The 19,789-nt window shown below is 39.5% G+C and overlaps 1 protein-coding gene across 1 annotated transcript in view; it reads right to left on the bottom strand.

Moving 5' to 3' along the window:
* SLC13A1 (solute carrier family 13 member 1) overlaps positions 1–19,468 on the bottom strand; it is an 87,968-nt gene extending 68,500 nt beyond the window's left edge. Inside the window, exons 1-2 of the mRNA XM_007946762.1 lie at positions 19,370–19,468; positions 3,367–3,495 (exon numbers count right to left, since the gene is read on the bottom strand). Of these exons, the coding sequence (XP_007944953.1) occupies positions 3,367–3,495; positions 19,370–19,468 (228 nt within the window). The remainder of the gene's footprint in view (positions 1–3,366; positions 3,496–19,369) is intronic.
* Between the last annotated feature and the right edge of the window lie 321 nt (positions 19,469–19,789).

The raw sequence follows: 19,789 nt of genomic DNA, 5'->3' as shown, positions 1-19,789 counted from the left end.
TATGTGCCAACCAAAAGAAACCACACTCACTGCTGTTGAGTTGGTACTGACTCATAGTGACCCCTCCTTGAGTTTCTGAGGCAGTACTTTCTACAGAAGTAGATTGCCCAGTCTTCCTTCTGAGGAGTGGCTGGTGGGTTTGAACCACCAGGATTCTGCTTAGCAGTCAAATGCCTTAGGCATTACGCCATCAGAGTGCTTTATGTTTATTAATTAATTTCATTCTTAGGTATCATTGACAAACTAGTGTTAGTTCTAGGAAAATAAGATGATGGTATTGATAGAGGTGGTAAGAGACTGAGGATGGGAGCTGAGTTCTGAAAACCATGTTGACTGGAGCTAGGAAGACTGCAGGAAGAAATGATATTTATTTTCAAATTCAAACAACATTATCATGTAGAAGAAATATGAAACTTATTTGCGGAATACTAAAATTAGAGAAAGATTTAATGAGTCAGAGTTTCAGACTTTGACTTGAGTTTCTGACTTGGGTGTTTCTGAAACATTCTCAGGGAAGGGCTCAATAAAGTTAAGAGTCACTTAAACATCAAGATGATTTTAAAAATGGTATCATTTCCTTATGGGGGATTAGATGCTCATACACTTAAGTACTTCCTGAAAGATCTCAGATGCAAGAGATATTGTGGAAGGGGTCCCTGCACAGGGTAGGAACTGATCTAGCAGATCAATTCCAAGTCTAAGAGTCTATGACTAATAAATTAGTGTTAGGTAGATACCTTTGACTCTTGGGTAGGTATCAAAGGAGCCTTGGAGGCACAGTGGTTAAGTGCTCTGCTGCTAAGTGAAAGGTCATTGGTTCAAACCCACTAGCCACTTCCTGGGAGAAAGATGTGGCAGTTTGCTTCCGTAAAGACTTATGCCCTTGGGAACCCTATGGTGCAGTTCCACTATGTCTTATAGGCTCTCTATAGGTTGGAATTCAATTCAACAACAATGGGATTGGTTTTGGTATTGATGGGCTGAGTAATGCGACTGCTATTGGCATCTAATATTTGTTGCCTTTAGCCATGTCCTATCACCTCAAAGAGGCAAGGTATATGTTTGGCAACCGCCACCCAACCAGGCTTTCTAGGCTCCATTTTCCTCCTAGTTCCCTCTGATGGTTCCATACCCCTCTCAAAGCAGCCCATTCAGGAATGCTTGCTACAGAAATGCCCCATAGCTACAATTAATCTCATTTCTACCTCAGCCTCTGTAAAATTGGAAAGAAAAAAAAAAAAGTCAATTTTTGTCATTGTAAGTCTGGTTTTTATTCACTCATAAGGGACAAATGGGTGTCCATTATGCTTAACTATTTCTGAAGGCAGGATCACCGAAGCCAACAGGACAGGGGTTAATAATGTGGCATTCTTTTATTGAGAAGTCGTCAACCTCTTCTTCTTATTTTAATTACCTTTATCGATAGCCTTATAGTATGCTGGATTGTTGTTGTTTGTTGTTATGTGCCATCGAGTCAGACCTGACTCATAGCGACCCCTCCTTGGGTTTCCGAGGCTGTATCACTACGGAAGTACATTGCCCAACCTTCCTTCCAAGGAGTGCTGGTATGTTAGAATGTTAGAAAAAACTTCTTCAATTAGAGATTCCAGATTCCATGGGGCAGTAGAGCTTCCACCCAGGGGCTAGAAAAACTGACGTATAGCCCCGACCACCCTCTATTCCCAATCAGCAGAAAATTCCAAAGCAAAACCCAAACTCACTGCATTCGAGTCGATTCTGACTCATAGTGACCCCCACTGGCTTTCCAAGGCTGTAAATCTTTTCACAAGCAGACTGCCCCATTTTTCTTACACAGAGCGGCTGGTGAGTTTGAACTGCTAACCTTCTGGTTAGCAGCCACTGCACCACCAGAGCTCCTTCAGGGGAAGATTATAAAGAGAAAATACAAGATTAGGAGTGAGGGGGAAAATTAAATTTAAAAAAAAAAAAAAAAAGAGGAGCAGAAAAGATCAGAAACATGAAAAATTGGACTTGAGCTCCAACGTGGGGAAAAAGTGATATAAAAATAAGGAAGGAAACAGTCCTTTGACAGGAGGCACTATATGAAAGGGTTAATTGAAAAGAAAAATCTCCACCCACATTACAAGATGGATGAGTCTAAAGATAGAAGTATTGGACCCAGGCAAATGACAGAAGTCCAAAGGTGATGAATCGCACGGACTGGCATCTTGAACTTAACATCTTTCCTGAGAAGGTTTCAGCTGTGGTTTAGGCAGCTATTGTGTGCTGGGTGACAGGAGACAGCATGGAGATAGATACTGTGGCTTCAATGCATTTCATGCTTTTAATGGGAAATTGAATCCATTTTCTCCAGATGGGTACCCTTAGATTGGATACAGGTAAGAACTACCTCTCAGCATGAATAAGATAAACCCCTCTCAGCAAGAGCAACATAGAAATGCACACGAAAGCTAATTTGGCTTTATCTTTTGAAATGGTGGCTTTCTGTTGAAGGAAACAGGAAGCTTTTTCATCGTTAAAACAAAACAACAAAAAAATTGTTTTTCTAACACTGTGTCAGACCAAATCCTGCTGAACAGAAAAAGCCTATGCAGGATGTAAAAGAGTTGCCCCTATCGTGGGAGGAAGGCACCAGGCATAGACAAGACCAGAGAAGAGAGGGACATGCATCTCCCTACTAGCAGGCATGACTCAGGAAGCTACAGCCTACATCTCTTCCTTGAAGCTGGGCACATGCACCAAATTCTAGAGGAAAGAAACATCTGGAAGTTTGAGGGATTTAGGCTTAACCCTTGGCAACAGGATGATGGCTCCCTTTAAAAACAACTTTTCTCAAACTTGGGAGCAGTGACACAAACAGACACATGTACCCCAATGTTTATTGCAGCACTACTCATAACAGCCAAAAGGTAGAAACAACTCATCTCCATCAACAGAAGAATCGGTAAACAAAATGCGTTACAGACATCCAACGGAATATTGTTGTTAGTTGCTGTCATGTTGATTCCAACTAATGGTGACCACATGTGCGCACAATAGCACTACTCCATAGGGTCTGAAAGCTGTGACCTTTCACAAGTAGTCTTCCAGTCCTGTTTTCCGAGGAGCCACTGGATGGATTCAAACTGCCAACCTTTCGGCTAGTAGTCAAGCGCTTGACTGTTTGCACTACTCAGGGACTCTCAATGGGATATTAACTCTGTCACTGATTGATGTAATTGATCTCCCTGAGTTATATGCATGGAAAATGTTGAGTTGGCAAATGTTTGGTTACCTATATTTTACAACAATTAAACAAGAGCTCACAACTTGTCTTGATGGAAAGATCAGGACATAATTGGGGGGGGGGGATCTGATTGTGACAAACATTTCCAGGAGACTTACCTGTTTAGAAGGCATGATCCCAAACAGGGGGAACATTAAAGCAGGCAGAAGAGCTGTCACCGACAGAGGCAAAGCTTCTGTGAGCCAAAGGACAGCAACAACAAAGAGTGTGTAGGCACATTCTGCTTCCTGTAAGGAAGGACGGCAAAACACTGGTGAGGAAAAGAGGCAGGGAGGTCGCTGTGCAAATCACAACCTTATTTGGCACATGAAGCCCCATCAGAGACCAGATAAGAAGAAACTCTCAAGACCTCTGCACCTTCAAGTGGAGCATAAAGTTCTATGAGCTTTCTCAGAGGTTCTATGAGCCAAGTTTCAGAAACATGAAAAGCAAGCAAGAAAAATATGCTCAATTATTCAGTTCCCTTCACATTTCCTTCTAGGCAGAACGTGCTGACACCAGTATACACGGATGTTTATGCCTACTTCTGTTTGGCCTGTGAAATGCACTCCCAGTTCTCTGGGAGTCCAGAAATTGCCAAGTCACAACCTTTTGCTGGGGCAGGGTGCACACCTGCCTTTTAATTGCATTCCTCGGTGCTTGTTTGGGTGTGGCCCCTAATCACCTTCTTTCCTCCCTTTTCAGCCAACCAGGACACAATTTAACCAAGGGGTAAAACTTTTTGCTGGACTTTGTCTCAGAGAAATAAGGACAGTGCCAGATGACATGGTATGGATGAGCCCTGAATGTGAAGAGCCCTTTTTCTTGCTTCTTGTGAGAGACAACTGAGCTTCTGGACCCTCCCAGGGTGATGCAACGGGAACGAGACTGTTAATAGAATCTGTTGTTTTGCTGAGGGTAACACTGTAGGTTTCTGTTTTGGGACACTGCTCGTTAGTGATTGAAATTTATCCATCTATATGACTGCTAACCAGAAGGCTGGCGGTTCAAACCCACTAACCACTCCTTGGGAGGAAGGCTGGGCAATCTACTTCTGTAGAGATACTGCCTCAGAAACCCAAGGAGGGATTGCTATGAGTGAGGACCCACTTGATGGCTGTAAGGTTTGGTTTTTTTTTTTTTTTTTTTGGTATATGTATATACATACTTGGCTTACATAAATAATTTTTATATGAAATCACCTGGAACATAGTACATCATCACTAAAGGTTAGGATATATTTATGGCTTTATTTTGCTCTCATACTGCTTAATCTCCATGAATTCTGAGTAGCATCTGAACAATTAAAACAAAAATTGTTGTTTGTGTTTAATGTGATTGTCTTAGCTATCTAGTGCTGCTATAACAGAGATACCACAAGTGGATGGCTTTAACAAACAGGAAGTTTATTCTCTGACAGTTTAGGAAGCTGCTGTTGTTGTTATGTACCATCGAGTCGGACCCGACTCATAGCGACCCCTCCTTGGGTTTCCGAGGCAGTATCACTACGGAAGTAGATTGCCCCATCTTCCTTCCGGGGAGTGGCTGGTGGGTTTCAACCGCCAGCCTTCTGGTTAGCAGTCAAGTGCCTTAGCTACTATGCTACCAGAGAAGTTCAAATTCAGAGTGCTGGCTCTAGGGGCTGGGTGAAGGCCCCCCAACCTTGGGCTTCAGCTCTTTTATTCCAGACCCACTGGAGCAGAGGGCATCTCTTAACTCAGGAAGCTGCTAGCTCCTGAGACTCACGAACCCAAGGTCGACAAGTAGAACGGCACAAACACAAGATCAACAGGCACACAGCAAGCCCCTCGTTCAGGTCCAGGAACTAGTGATAAAGACTTGGCCAAATGCAGAATCCAAAATGTGCCAAAGGACTAGAGACTTTCCTCAACGCCTCCCCATATGTACTGGAAGCAGACCACATCCCAAAGGCAACTAATCAGCTGCTCACAACAGACTCCACCATGAAGTTGATTGTTATCTCATCTTGGGAAATAATTGTATCCAGCTGCCCAGCCACTCAAACCATGGCCCAGCCCCTCAAAACCACAGTCCAGTCAAGTTGACACATAACCATAAGTACCACATTCTATCCCTAGTCAACTTGGTACCTGTACACATCATCACTGGGTGGCCCAAGGCTCCTCCTAATCCACATGAGTGGTGACCTCAGCCCCTTGGCCTGGTAGCCCCACTCCCTCACTTTTGGGCAGTGGATATGGCCCCATTCTGCTGGCACTCCTGAATAGCAACCCCACACTCCAGAACTGCGTGAAGATCTGACTCTTTGAAACCTAGGAGACTATGCTGGTTCCACCCCAGAACCCAGGGGTCCTACCCTTTGAGAGTGAGACATCTCTGCTTTTCCTTGGTCTCTCAAAGAAGCCAGCCCAGCCTCTGCCCTGTTCCAGAAAGTACTACAAAGTCTTCAGCTCTACCAATTAGTGCCCAAAGGCAATCCACTCTGCCAGGAAGTCTCCTGCTCAAAAACATTCAGCTTTCTCTCAGTCCATGGGCTGGCAAGTCCATCACTCCGTCTTATGGTGGTCTCTCTGCCATGGTCTCAGTGCAGGGATCTTGGGTCCAGGGATGCAGTCCACTCCTGTTTCCACATTTTAGGTATCTGTTAGAGCAGCACTGCCGGCCAAACGCAGGGTTCAGATGTGCCCAAAACTAGGCACCTTCCTCCAAGCTTCCCCATCTCTACCAGAAGCAGGTCACACCCTGAAGGCAACTACTTAGCTGCTCACGGCAGATTCCACCATGCAGTTGTTTCCAATCTCATTTTGGGGACTAAGTACATGTAGCTGCCCAGCCATTCAAAACTGTGGCCCAGCCAAGTTGACACACAACTTTAACTACCAGAGTGATCTTTTATTCCCAGGCTGAAACAATTTCTAGCTCTGAATCACATACCGCAAGTGAGTCCTCAGGCCTTGTTATTCATTAATACAGCCTCCCTACTTGACTGCTAACCAGAAGGCTGACAGTTCAAACCCACGAGCCACTCCTTGGAAGGAAGATGGGGCAATTTACTTCTGTAGTGATACTGCCTCGGAAACCCAAGGAGGGGTTGCTATGAGTCAGGTCCGACTTGACAGCACATAACAACAACAACAAAAACCCTTGCAATGGGTTTTTAAGAAATCCCTAATAAAATAGGATTATGTCGTATTTTTATTGTGTTGTCTTTTTAAAGAGAAAGAATAGAGGTATTTTGATGTTGACAGTTTTATATAGAGTCTACCTCCATACTCTTGACAAACAATAAAACAGCCAAACAAAGCTGAGCCTTGACTGAACCTTCCGAACTTGCTCTGCAGAAAATGTGTCAATGTCAGTTTAATTTAAAATGTCAGCATAGGCCAAAGACCAGGCCATGTGTTTTCTCTTGGTGTGAACACAGAGATAATCCAAAGGCCCCTTCTTAAGACTTTATGTTCTATCATACTTGCAAGATCCTAGCTTTCAAAGATAAAATGCCTTATACCCTAGCCTCCACCAACCAGTCTCTGGGTTCTATTTCCCTGCCACTTTGTCAATGTGAATGAAACAGTTCCTGTTACCTGACATTAAAAGAAACAGGAAAAAGAAAATATTGAAGTACTAGAGCTTTCTAACAGTGTATCTTTTAAAAATATTTTTGTAAATCGTAAATTATTCAACACATAGAAAATAATATAACAAGCACTCCTCTATACTTTATCATATTTAACAAATGTTGATATTTTGCCTCATTTGCTTGAGGTATTTTAATAAGTGAAACATTCCACACACAGTTAAAGACTGATGAGGACCTCTCCCTCATTTCTTTCTACTCTGATCATGCCAGAGTCAACCACTGTCCAGAGTATGTTATGTTTCCTTTCTGTCCATGCTTTTTGTAATTTAACCACATGTAGACATTAACAAACAACATATAAGCTTAAAATTATATAGTTTACTGTATATATCACTTGAAACTTGCTTTTTTTCACTCAATATTTGATGTATTGCAAATGTATTCATGTTCATACATATATGCCTACTGTTAATTCATTTAAAATTATTTCTTTTTATGTATTTATTACAATTTATTTGCCCATTTTTCTACTGACTCCTCTTAGGTTTTTTTCTTCCAATTTTCACTATTACCATGCTACGAGCATCTTTGTAACAAGCTCTTTGTGACTATAAGAGAGCATATTACTAGAATTTCTGGGCTTGAGGATGGATACATTTTTACTTTACTGGTCATGGCCAGTAAAATTTCTTTCCAAGATGTTTGTACCAGTCCACATTGGCACTGACAACATGAAAGAGGTCCCATTGCTCTATATTTCACCAACCCTTGGTATACTGGAGTCATTTGTTTATTTAATTATCTGATGGTATGAAATTTATTTACATTTGCTTGAATACCAGCATGACTATTGAGAATAATTGTTTTTCTTCTGCAAATCACCAGTTAATAATTTGTTTTTCATTCTTCTCTTGGGTTGTTTATCTCTTTTTCTCTCATAGCTTTGTAGAGTTGTTTCTATATTTCTAATATTTCTTTACAAGTTACATATTTACAAATATCTTCATTTCATTACTGACTTATTTTTGAAATTTGTTTTATTATATATTTGGCTGACCAGAAAATTTCAATTATAATACAGTGATTTTAAAATCTTTTCTTTTCTAGTTCATGTTTTCACCATCTTGTATGTGAAACCTTCTTATATTTTACTATATATTTTCTAAAGTTTAAATATTTTCACTTCAGTCTTCTCCTTACTTGTAAAGGTATCATACATACATATATATTTTTTTCTCTTTCTCTAAATGACAAAGTGCCCTAAAAAAAAAACCACTCCCTGCCATTGAGTCGATCTGACTCATAGCAATCCCTCCTTGGGTTTCCAAGGTCCAACTTTTCCCCACTAATTCATATCACAATATATTTCCTAAATGAAATTCCTACAAATTTATTAACGTTTCTGAGCTTTTAATTTTGTTTCCCCTTCTAAATTCAGTTCCTACAGAACTATCAAACTTTTAAAACTACTATAGTTATTTAAAAAAATTTATGATCTGTAAGGAAAGTCCCTCAGGTAAATATTTTTCAAACTTGTCTTGGTAGTCTTAGGCTTTCACTCTTTCTTTTGAGTTTTATAATCACAATTTCAAGTTCTGCACAAAAAAAAAAAAAAAAAAAATTGAATTTTTATTAGAATCATATAGAATTTATAGACCAAAGACTAACATGAAAATATTCCCATCTATGAACATGGTACACCTCTCCACTGACTCAAGTGTCTGTTACATTCCTTTAGTGATATTTTGTATTTTTGTCCACCAGTGTCTTATATATCTGTTAGATGTCTTCATCATTGTTGAAAATAAAGTTAATCAAATTGTCATCATTTTTTTTGTGTGTGTAATTTGGGTGAAAATTTACAGAGCAAATTCACTTTCCATATAGCAGTTCACATACACTTTGTCTCATGATATTGACCACAATTCGCTGCAATATAACAGCTCCCCTCCCACTTCCTCCCGATAGTCATGTCTTCCCTGTGTCCATCCCTCCATGCACCCCCACCCCCTGAGCTGTCTCCCTGTGCATAAATAGCCCTTCTTTCTTCCATGATTATTCTCTCCAAGGAGTGTATCTACCTCAGGTAAATGTTCAACTCCTATGCCTGCCTTTTGTTTGGCTGGAAGCCACAGGTGTGGGTTCAATTCCAGACCTGAAGGGCAGCTAGGGGGCCATAGTCTCAGTGGTTCTACCAGGCTCTATCAGACCAGCAAACCTGGTCCCCTTTTTTTTTTTTTTCCAAATGATTTTGAGTTTTGTTCCACATTGTTCTCCCTCTCTATCCAGGATCTCCTACATAGATCCTCCTCTGAGTGGTTGACAGTGGTAGCCGGGCACCATCTAGTTCTTCTGGTCTTATAGTCATATAGACTGTGGATTGCATGGTGTACCAGTCACTAGGACTAATTCTTTCCGTGAATCTTTGGTTTTCTTCATTCTTCTTTGCTCTGGATGAGGAGAGACCCATTCTTGCATCTAGATGGCTTCTTGCTAGCTTTTAAGATCCCAGTCCCTACTCACCAAAGTAGGAGGTAGAACAATGTTTTGTGTAGTATGTCATGCCAATTGAGCTTGATGTCCCCTGTGACGATGGTCCCGAGCCCACAGGTTCAACACATTTTGTAGGGATTTTTATCCCTTCTTCTTTTTTTTTCTTATAGCTTTGAAATTTTCTCTTCATGTTTGATAGTCTGAAATTTCATTTAAACTATGTCTAAATATGGATTCCTTTTTAATAAAATTGCTTTGTACTTAGAATGTGTACCCAGACTGAAAATTCATGTCTTTTTTAATTTTGAAAAATTCAACCTTATTACTTTGAATAAAATCTTTTCTATATTCCTTCTTTTCCAGGAATGTCTGTTATATAGATGTTGGGAATTCTGAGTTTATCCTTCAAATTCTTCTTTCACTTAGAAATGTTGCTTTATTTTTCTCTACTGTGTCTACATGAATTTTTAGCATTCTTTCTCAGTTCCCTGTGTTCAGGTAAATCTAGTTTAAAGTTTGTTTCATCTGTTGATTTTTAAAAACATTTCGATCAGTACATATTTCACTTCCAGAATTTCCAACTAGTTATTTTTATATTCACCTTTTCTTGTTTTATATTTAATTTTTTTAAAAAAATAATTTGTTATTCCTTTTGTAGATTTTGATTTTCTCTCCTTCCCTACTGATTTTACTATCATTTTCATTTCATTTGGAGTGTTTTTATCTTTGTGCTGATTTTGTTTCCAGTCTTTTTTTCATTAGTTTAATGTACTTTGAAATTTTATTTTAAGATTTATCCTGAGTGGAAGTTTTTGTTTTTGTGTTTTCTCTTTCTATACTCCTTTTTCCTTGTCTACCAATTTTACAGTTGCCTCCAGCCAGTCCTTAACTCCTAGTCTAGAACCTGGTCTTCTCTATGCAGACTGGGGTTCCTGTCCTGTGAGGAAGATGGAGATCAAATCACTGACCTAGTGGATAGCCTGGGTCAGGTCGTGGCTGGTAGACTGGAATGGTGTTTGCTTCCTACAAACCACAACACCAGGCAGAGTTCAGTATAATTGTTTTGTTATTCTTTCACAGCTGCAAGGAAGCCATTCTCCAGTCCTTACTTTCTGGCATTGATCCTGACTTTGACCCCAGAATCATGTCAGAATACTTTAGTCCAAAAAACATTAATTTGCTTTGTGTTTAATGTGGAGGAAGGGACTGCTATATATACACTTCAGTATCATGTAAACTGCTGATCACAAACTTTATAGGTAGAAAAATTTATTTTAAAAGTGAAGATGCCAAGTAAAGAGGTCTTTTTTCTGGCTTATTATTAAAATGGGAAAATAACATTCATGAATGCCCACTGTGTGCCAGATGCAATATTTGGTACTTCTCACAGTCATCTTATTTAATCCTCACCAAATTTTATGAGGTGAATACTGTAATCCTATGTTTAGCTCATCCATTGATCACATTGCTAGTATGTGATAGAAGTGTGATTCAATCCGAGTGTAAATCCGATGTTGTTGTTGTTAGGTGTCATCAAGTTGGTTCTGACTCATAGTAGCCATATGTACAACAGAACAAAACATGCCCCAGTTCTGCACCATACTCAAAATTGCTGCCATGCTTGAACCCATTGTGGCAGCCACAATATCATTCCATCTCACTGAGGGCTTTCCTCTTTGTTACCGACTCTCTACTTACTAAGCATGATAACCTTCTCCAGGGACTGGTCTCTTCTGATAATGTGACCAAAGTAGGAGAAACAAATTATGGCCATTCTTTCTTCTAAGCAGCATTCCAGCTGCTCTTCTTCCAAGACAGATTTCTTCCTTCCTCTGGTGTTTTCAATATTCTTCACCAACACCATAATTCAAAGGCATCCACTCTTCTGTGGTCTTCCTCATTAATTATCCAGCTTTCACAGGCATATGAGACTATTGAAAATACCATGGCCTGGGTCACGTGTATCTTTTTCTTCAAAGTGATATCTTTGCTCTTTAACACTTTAGAAGAGGTCTTTTGCAGTAGATTTACCCAGTGCAATATAACATTCCATGAGAGCCTATATTTTTAACTTACTGCCCAATTCCTATCAATAGTGCCTGAGATATAGTAAGTGCTCAGTGATATTTGTTATTCAAGTTTTTCTTCCTCTATGTTCTTTCTACTATTATTTTTATTCAGTATCTTGACCACTATATAAAACAACCTCCTTCCTGGGAATAAGATTCTTTAGCAGAGGAACATCTTTCTCTTTGCTTTGCTCTTTCTTCGTCTTTCTCTTACCTACCTGGCATTGGATGTCTTGACCCTCATCCCAGTGCATGAATGCCTCTGTATTTCTCCTGGAGTTCTCGTGTCTCTGCCAACAAACTGGAATTTTAACTAAAATGTTTGCCTGCATAAGCTATTCCCCACAACTGGCACTGTCCCGCTTCCCCCAGCCTTCATTTAGCAATATCACAGTCATATATTGTCTTAACCACTTCAACTAAGTGCAGCCAGGCCCAGAGTCAGATTACCTAATAAGCAAGGTAAACCTGTGCTTACTAACTAATCTGTAGAGAACAATTTCACATTTTTCACCACATCAAAGATTCTGCTTTTTGGTTTGACTAGCATCTCCCAACCCCACAGCACCTTCCTACAGAATCAAAGCCGCTTTTCAAATTTACAATTGCTGACAGGGATGGAGTACCCAGTAACAAAGCAAGCACAGGCTTGTGTTTGGTTAAATTGCTCACTACAGATTAGTAAGTAAACACAGGTAAACCTGTGCTTACCTTGCTTGTTGGCTAACCCACCCCCGGCCCAAGGCACTTGCTGCAGAAGTAGAAAAGGCAAATGAGCTATGACTAGGCAATTTGGATAATGGCTCTTTTCCACTTTCAAAGTTCTGGCTGTCACAGTACCTTGGGAAATATGGCTGATTATATTTAAAAATCACCTTGAGTCTCTTTTAAATTATAGCTCCAACTGAAATTGAAATATAAATTAGACTTTAAAATATAGTTTTTTTCACCCATCCCCTCTTTTTTTAATGACCCAATGACTGATAGTTAGGAAGTAATTTGGCTGATGAATTAGCGTATATGTCGAAACGATCTCCTCTCAGCACAGCTTGAGAAAATCAGGACCAATCCCAGGTCTCACTCACTGCAATTGATTTTCTAAAGAGAAAGCGAAGCAATTAAGAAAGGAGAAAAATCATGCATTCTAAATCCATGTGCTACAAGAAAAGCACCGTTATGATTTGACAGAGCCCGTGAAGGGCTTTGCATGGTTCGTGATACACCTACCCTTACTGCTGCGATGATTTCACAAGACTCACAAGCCTATTAATCCCAGAGCTTGAATTCAAAATATCCTCATCCCAGAAGATGGAGACTAAGAAGGAGCTTAATTGCAAAGTTAAGGAAGGATAACTAGCATTTCTTGTTAGTTTCTACACAAAAAATGCGGTAGGGAAAAGAATAGGTGTCAACTCTATGCCAATTACACAGGAATTATTAGCTCCTCCATTTTGTTCCACCTCCACACCCGAGCAGGCACCACAATGTATAGTTTTCAGCCCCCACACATATACACACGGAACTGGAAATAACCTTGGGGAGCACTTCACTCTCTAGCCTGTCTAACTGAGGACAAGCCATGTTATACTGTAGAAAAACCTCCAAAATCTCAGAGGCTTAGGACAAAGTTTATTTCTTGGTCATATTATATGTCCAGTATGCGTAGTGGTTACTTCATGATCTAGACTGCACAAGGCCTCATCTCAGCATGTGTTTTTATGATCAAAAATGCAGGGGAAAAAAAAAAAAAAACAGAGTAAGGCAAACCCAGCACAAGCTTTTATCTGATATAAATACCATTAAAGAGTCAATGTTATCTATGGGCTTGGGAGCCAGACCTTCTGTTCAAGTTCCTACTTTCCCTTTTATGAACTATGTGACTCTGGGCAAGTTTCTTAACCCCTTTGAGCCTCTGTTTTCTCACTTGTAAAATGCAGATAACATTGCCTATTTCAAATGGTTATTGTGAAGTTTATAGTGGGCATTCACGTATAGTATTGCTACTGAAGAAGGTTGAAAAATCTATTATGAAAGGAAAAAAAGAGATTCATGGAAGAGACATCCTCCTGTTACACCTGTATTCTTGCTCTGCCCTTTAAACACTCCCTTCACTCTATCTGAAGGAGCTCCAGTGGTATTGTGGTTCAGGCATTTGACTGCTAACCAAGAGGTCAGTGATTCAAATCCACCAGCTGCTCCATGGAAGAAAGATGAGACAGTCTGCTTCCACAAAGATTTACAGCCTTGGAAACCCAATGGGAGTCTCTATAAGTTGGAATTGACTCAAAGGCAGTGAGTCACTATTTGAGGTCCCTTTATTTCACCATCTTCTTTCTCTTGCATCCTATTCTTCCTGCAAGATCCAGCTTAACTCCCACCGTCTGCCATGCCAAATCACCCATCCATCCATTCAGTACAGTTCAATTATCTACTATGTGACAGGGACTGTGTTTGGTGCTGTGGGAGACAGAAAAGAAGTATTTCCCATGTTGTCTGTGTATTTACCATCTGGAGAGGGAGGCAAAGATAAAAGCAAACTGAGATACATACTAAATGCAGGCAGATGTATCCACAATGAAAAGAGAGCTTCAAGGATGATGTTCAGTTCACAACACAGGCTGAGCTGGCCTCCCTAAGAAGAATAGGATGCCCAAGAAGCAGGGAATTCCAAAAATGGGGCACAGATGGGCAAAGGCAGAGGAAAAAGAACAATCATGAGTATTCTAGGGAATTCTATAAATAGTGAAATATCTCTAAAGTGTAAAATGTGTGTGTGGTAGATGGATATTGGGGCCTTGGGAGGGTTGGTGGTGGTTGTTATTTGCCAACAAGTCAGACCTGACTCACAGTGACCCCTCCTTGGGTTTCCGAGGCAGTATCACTATGGAAGTAGATTGTCCAACTTTCCTTCTGAGGAGTGGCTGGTGGGTTTGAATCACCAGTTTTCTGGTTAGCAGTCAAGTGCCTTAGGCACTATGCTATCAGAGCTCAGGAAAAATAAATAAAATCATGAAGGTCCATCAGTGTATACATGTTTTATTTAGATTTTATTTTTTCTCTATAGGCAAAAGGGGCCCTTTGAAAAACTTTGATTAGGACTTTAAAAAAAAAGAAAAAAATAGGATCAGGTTGTCATTTAAAAAATATTACTCTGGTAGGAGAGACTAGAGGAAAGAAAGGTTGTGAAATAGTCAAAGAAAGGAAGAGATAAAACACTTAAGGAAAGCAATCCCAGTGCAATGGGGATGGAGAAACTAGATGTGGGAGGAACTTAGGATGCAAGGCAACAGAGCCTGCAGGATGGGGCTTAGGATATTTAGGGATATTTGAAGATATGAGATAGCAGGTAGGTTCAGGCCTGGGACCCTGCTAAAGGGTCACAGCATTACCTGGGACTGTGTGTGGCAGAGGAGTAGAGAAGCTGAATGCAGTGGGTCCCCTGGAGTTTATCCACCTTTTAATTATACTATTTTAACACCAATTATTTGTTTGAATTATTGGCCTGTATGGATCGCTATGAGTCGGGGCCGACTCGACGGCAAACAACAACAACAACAACAACAATTTATATACAACCTTATTTTGTTAATAATGTCTATCTTAGTATATATTCACTTTTCAGCAATTCTGCAAGCTACTGGAAGGCCGAAATATTAATTTAAAACTTTGCTTAGCCCAATGGCTCCATGGGAGAAAGACCTGGTGATCTGTAGCTAAAAAGACTGTTGTCATTGCTGTTAGGTGCCATCAAGTCATCTCTGACTCACAGTGACCTCATTTACAGCAGAATGAAACAATGCCTGGTACTCTTCTTTTCTGTTTTCTTTGAGAGGCTTCCTAATTATCACTTTCCTCCTCCTAGTAGGCCTTTTATCCCTCTAATGTTTATATTTCTTTACAATCATTGTGGTTTTTTTTTTTTCATTTAGCATCAAAAGTCCCTCATTATGTATCAATGCCTTCATTTATTATGATTTCTCTTTCAATCTTTGAAAGTCATGATGTATCAAATGAATATATTTGGAAGGAAATAGAGGTGACATGACAAGTGCAGAAAGGTAGTTGATCCTTAAAGCCAGACTCCCCCCATGCCAAGCTGTGTCTTTTAGTGCACTCATCTCTTTCATGTTGACTCTCCCATTCTGTCTTTCAGTTGGGCTGCTCTTCGTATAAAATATTTTGTAGCGATAGCCAGAAGTACCTGAAGGAAAATTGAAATCTGGTCTTTGTTTTACAACGAATCTACTAGAGGACACTGCTCAATATCATTGTAGTTGTTTCTGTGCTTCCTGATCTGGAAAAGAAGTCCTAGGAAATAGATAAACTTAAATGGATAAGCTAGAGGGAGCGAATCATACTGGGAAGAATTGCACTCTGCAAACATAAAACATTATTGTTCGATTTTCAGCCCTTACTACTCCTCAAGCACACTTATCCTTCTTTTAGTTTCATTAACAGAAATACAAGGAAAAGCTGAGAACTGGAAACATAAGTAAGGGAAAAGTACAGAGTACTAAGTAGAGCATATAATAACAGAAGGCTAGAAATAGTCATAAAAGAACAAAGTTGCACAAAGGGTATTGCCAGAACTATATGCATACAGCCTAGTCCACTGTAACAACTTCTTAAAACACAAAAAAAACTAAACCCACTGCCATCCAGTTGATTCTGATTCATAGAGACCCCCATTGGTTTTCTGAGGTGGTAAATCTTAATGGAAGTAGATTGCCCAGTCTTGCTTCCACGGAGTGGCTGGTGGGTTTGAACCATCAACCTTCTGGTTAGCAGTCAGATACCTTAGTCACTGTGCTACCAGAGCTCTTTACAACCTCTTATCTGGGAGTATTTAAGAAATTTAAGAAATATCCTCTCCAAAGTGAAAAAAATGCAGTGTGATTATTAATTTCATTCAACTATCTATGTAAATAGCAATTAAATTACAGGTTTGTTTACTAATCATGGTTATTTCATTAAGGAAGGGCTAAAAGTATATTTAAATATATATCACAAATAAGAAGACAACGTTTCTGAGATTTCAGTGTCAATGAATAAGAAAAGGGATTTCATTAGCCAAGCAATATTTACAGCAATGTATTAAGAACACACTTATTGACACTACGGAAGCTATAAAGACTCGGGATACTAAGCTGTAATTAAAAGCACTGGCTCTAGAGTCAGACAGATGTTGCTTGAAAACATCTGTGTAGCCAGATTTTAGCAAGCAATATATTCATTTCTGTCTCTGTTTCTACGCTGTAAAATTGAAACAATAATACCTAATTTATAAGGATTAAATTTGAGCTTTTGTTTGACTCAGGCACATGGGCTTCTGGGGTGAGACATATTTGCCTTTGCTATGAAACATCATTCCCACAATCCCAAGCCTCTTCCAATTAAAGATATTAAGATGTCAAGTGAATGCCATGACTCATGGTGAGAACTTGGGCACAAGTAGGATGTAAAAGGGCACCATGTCCTCACAAGCAGATTTGACCAGCTTGTGTAATTGGAGTCTGGGACCCTCAGCAAAAGACACTCATATAAGCAATCCACTGCTTCACTTCCTCTAGGCCCATTCCCAGTGGTAAGAGTCACCGCAACTTTTCACCTTAAGGACTTTGAGTAGCATGAAGACAATTGAGGAAATGGCTAAGATATCTTGTTTGTGGTTTGACCTCTCCAAGGCCTGATAATGAAGAGAAATGCCTGATATTGATAAATTATTAATATACTACAATTCACATAGCTCTTCCAAATAAGGCATAAACCTTCTAACATACAGAATATAGAAAAAACTAAATTAAAGCCACTCTCCACTGTTAAAGCATAAATTCTGAGTTCTGACAAAACTTGAGTTCAAATTCAGTCTCTACAGCATCTGAGTGGTCTTTGTGGCCTTACGTGTCTCTGGTACATATCTTACATGTCTATTTCCTCAAGTATAAAATGAAAATGAAAGCACATATTTTATTGTCTTATTAGGTTATAATAAAGGTTACATAAGAAAATTTAGGTAAAGTAGATAGCAGAATGTATGGAACATCTCCAAATCAAACCAAACCCACTAAACTGGAGTCAATCACGACTCATAGTGACCCCATTGGGCTTCCAAGGCTGTAAATCTTTACAGAAGTAGATGGCCTCATCTTCTTCCCATGGAGCAGCTGGTGTCATACCCTGCAAAGTCAGTCCATTTTCCCCCTCTTTGAATGTTACATTGAAAAACCACTTAGCACCTCTCTTCAGTGACACCAATTTTCTTTTATTTACTTGAGATGAAATTAAGGTAGAGGTTAAGGCCAATCTGTAGAAACAACTCAATAACCAGCAGAAAAATGAAACAAACAAAAAAAAAATCAGTCAATAATAATTCCTTACTTATGGGTTCTACATCATGTAGGTTTATTGTGTTTTCATAAAACCAAATTGACTTTTAGTGTTGCTTAAATTCTTCAGTTTTCTATCACTATGTCTTTAGAAACATAGAGTTCTAATGTAACCTAAAAGTTACAGTAAATTGATATTCATTATGGCTAAGTAAGCCTCCACTTAAATTTTTATACCCTTTAAAGATCCATATTGTGTGAAAAATAAGTCCTGCTTTCATTGTGAGCAATGGTTAAAATAATATTCTTTGAGTTTAATTAGCATTTGTTTGAATGATTCAATATGCGTTTAAACCATAAAATGAAACCATAAAATCAAAAAAATGAAATCATATTATTATATTAGGAAAAAAATCCTCCCAGTAACATTAATTGGGTTTTAATAAATAATTTGATTAGGGGTAAAAGAAAGGGGGTCCAAGTTCATCCAATGCACCTTGATGCCAGGGCCCTGGTTTCCGTACAGACATAGCGTTCTCCTGACATAGCACTTTGGACGATGGCTGCATTTCTTAGGAATAATATGTTTTCCACTTGATGAATTATGCACTGCAACCAAAAACATTGCATTCCACTTATTTACTTGTTTTCTCTTTCAAAGGGCTTATGTAAATTTTCTGCAGAAGTCATGGAGGATAATCAACGTGTCATGCATTCATATACGGAAGAAACAGCACAGACAATATGTAGTCCCGGTCTACGTTTGGCTTGGCCGGTTTAATTTCCTATTTCTTCTGTCATAAGTAAGTACTTACACTAAGACTAATCCAGAAATATTAAAATATGGCAGAAGTCCAGGTATAAACCAGGATGTGCTCAAAACAGGATTCAGCCAGGTGTGGAGGGCTGGTGCAGTAGACCTGCCAGGGGACTGGGAAAGAGAAGGCCATCCTACAGAGATGGAATAACTTATCCTCAAAGAGCAGGGAGGAGATCCAGATTCAACTCCAGAATCTGACTCAAATTTGCCATCTGAGGTTGTGAAGAATGGGGTTGCCAAAGACTCATATGTGAATCCTAAGAAGTAGCTAGGGAGTCCTAAGTGTGGGGAGAGTGGCTAGTCACACAGAATTTGAAAATCAAAATCCTAAACTGGCTGATCCTAATGTTTCCACTCAAAATTCTGTAAGACTTTGAGGGGACTCAAAGCAATGTGTGGCCGACAGGGGTGGGAGTTCTTCAAGTACTCCAGTGAGCACTGTGAGGCCTCCATGCGAGGGAGGTCCAGCCTGGGAGGCTGGAGGAACCACTATATTACAATTAATGTGATTCTATTTTAACCTGAAGGAACCCCATACCATCACGTTTGATGACTTGGACAACAAAATCCCAAGAGTTGGATTTCTTTTGTTCTTCCTCTCACCTAATTGATAGGCAGAGAATAGTTCTGATTGAATATTCTACTTAATTATTCTAGCTAACCATGCTGAGGATCAAATCAACATTAACCATTAAAAGGGAGAAAAATGGACAAAACATGACATATAGCCATCTGACTTCAAGCACAAAAGATCACCGTCCATTTAGCTCTGAGCCAGGCAATTACACAGCAACAATACAGGACAACTGAAATAAATCAGAAAATTCGCCAGCCTCTTCCATGTTCACTTACCTTGGTACGGAGAGAAATAGGCAGGGGCAGTAAAATCAACAGGGTGAACACTATTAGAAGAAACCGACGGTAAATGAAAATATAACTGAGGAGTTTCATTGTGCAGAGCAGGTGACTCTGATAGTGTCTTCCTCCAATTAAGGCAGATATTAAATAACCAACCTGGATTAATATTTCTCCAGCCCATCATCTTCATTCACTGCCCTAGACTGACCAACATGAGTTAAAATTAAATCTCCTTTTTTATTGTTTTACTGTCACAATTAACATGGAGAGATAAGCCAAGAGTGTTGGTAAAAAAGCAAAGGCTGTTTGCTCATATAGTGTTGAAAGGTGAAACAGTTCTTTCTCTCTTTCTTTGTTTACATTAACTGGAATACAGACAAGTCTAAGAAAAGGCAAAACCATGAACCTGGTTGA

The sequence above is a fragment of the Orycteropus afer genome, unplaced genomic scaffold (assembly GCF_000298275.1).
Source record: "Orycteropus afer afer isolate SDZICR_OR568_19922 unplaced genomic scaffold, OryAfe1.0 scaffold00170, whole genome shotgun sequence".
Classification (NCBI taxonomy): domain Eukaryota; kingdom Metazoa; phylum Chordata; class Mammalia; order Tubulidentata; family Orycteropodidae; genus Orycteropus; species Orycteropus afer.
The sequence above is the reverse complement of the archived record's forward strand: the minus strand, read 5'-3'. Positions and strand labels throughout refer to the sequence as shown.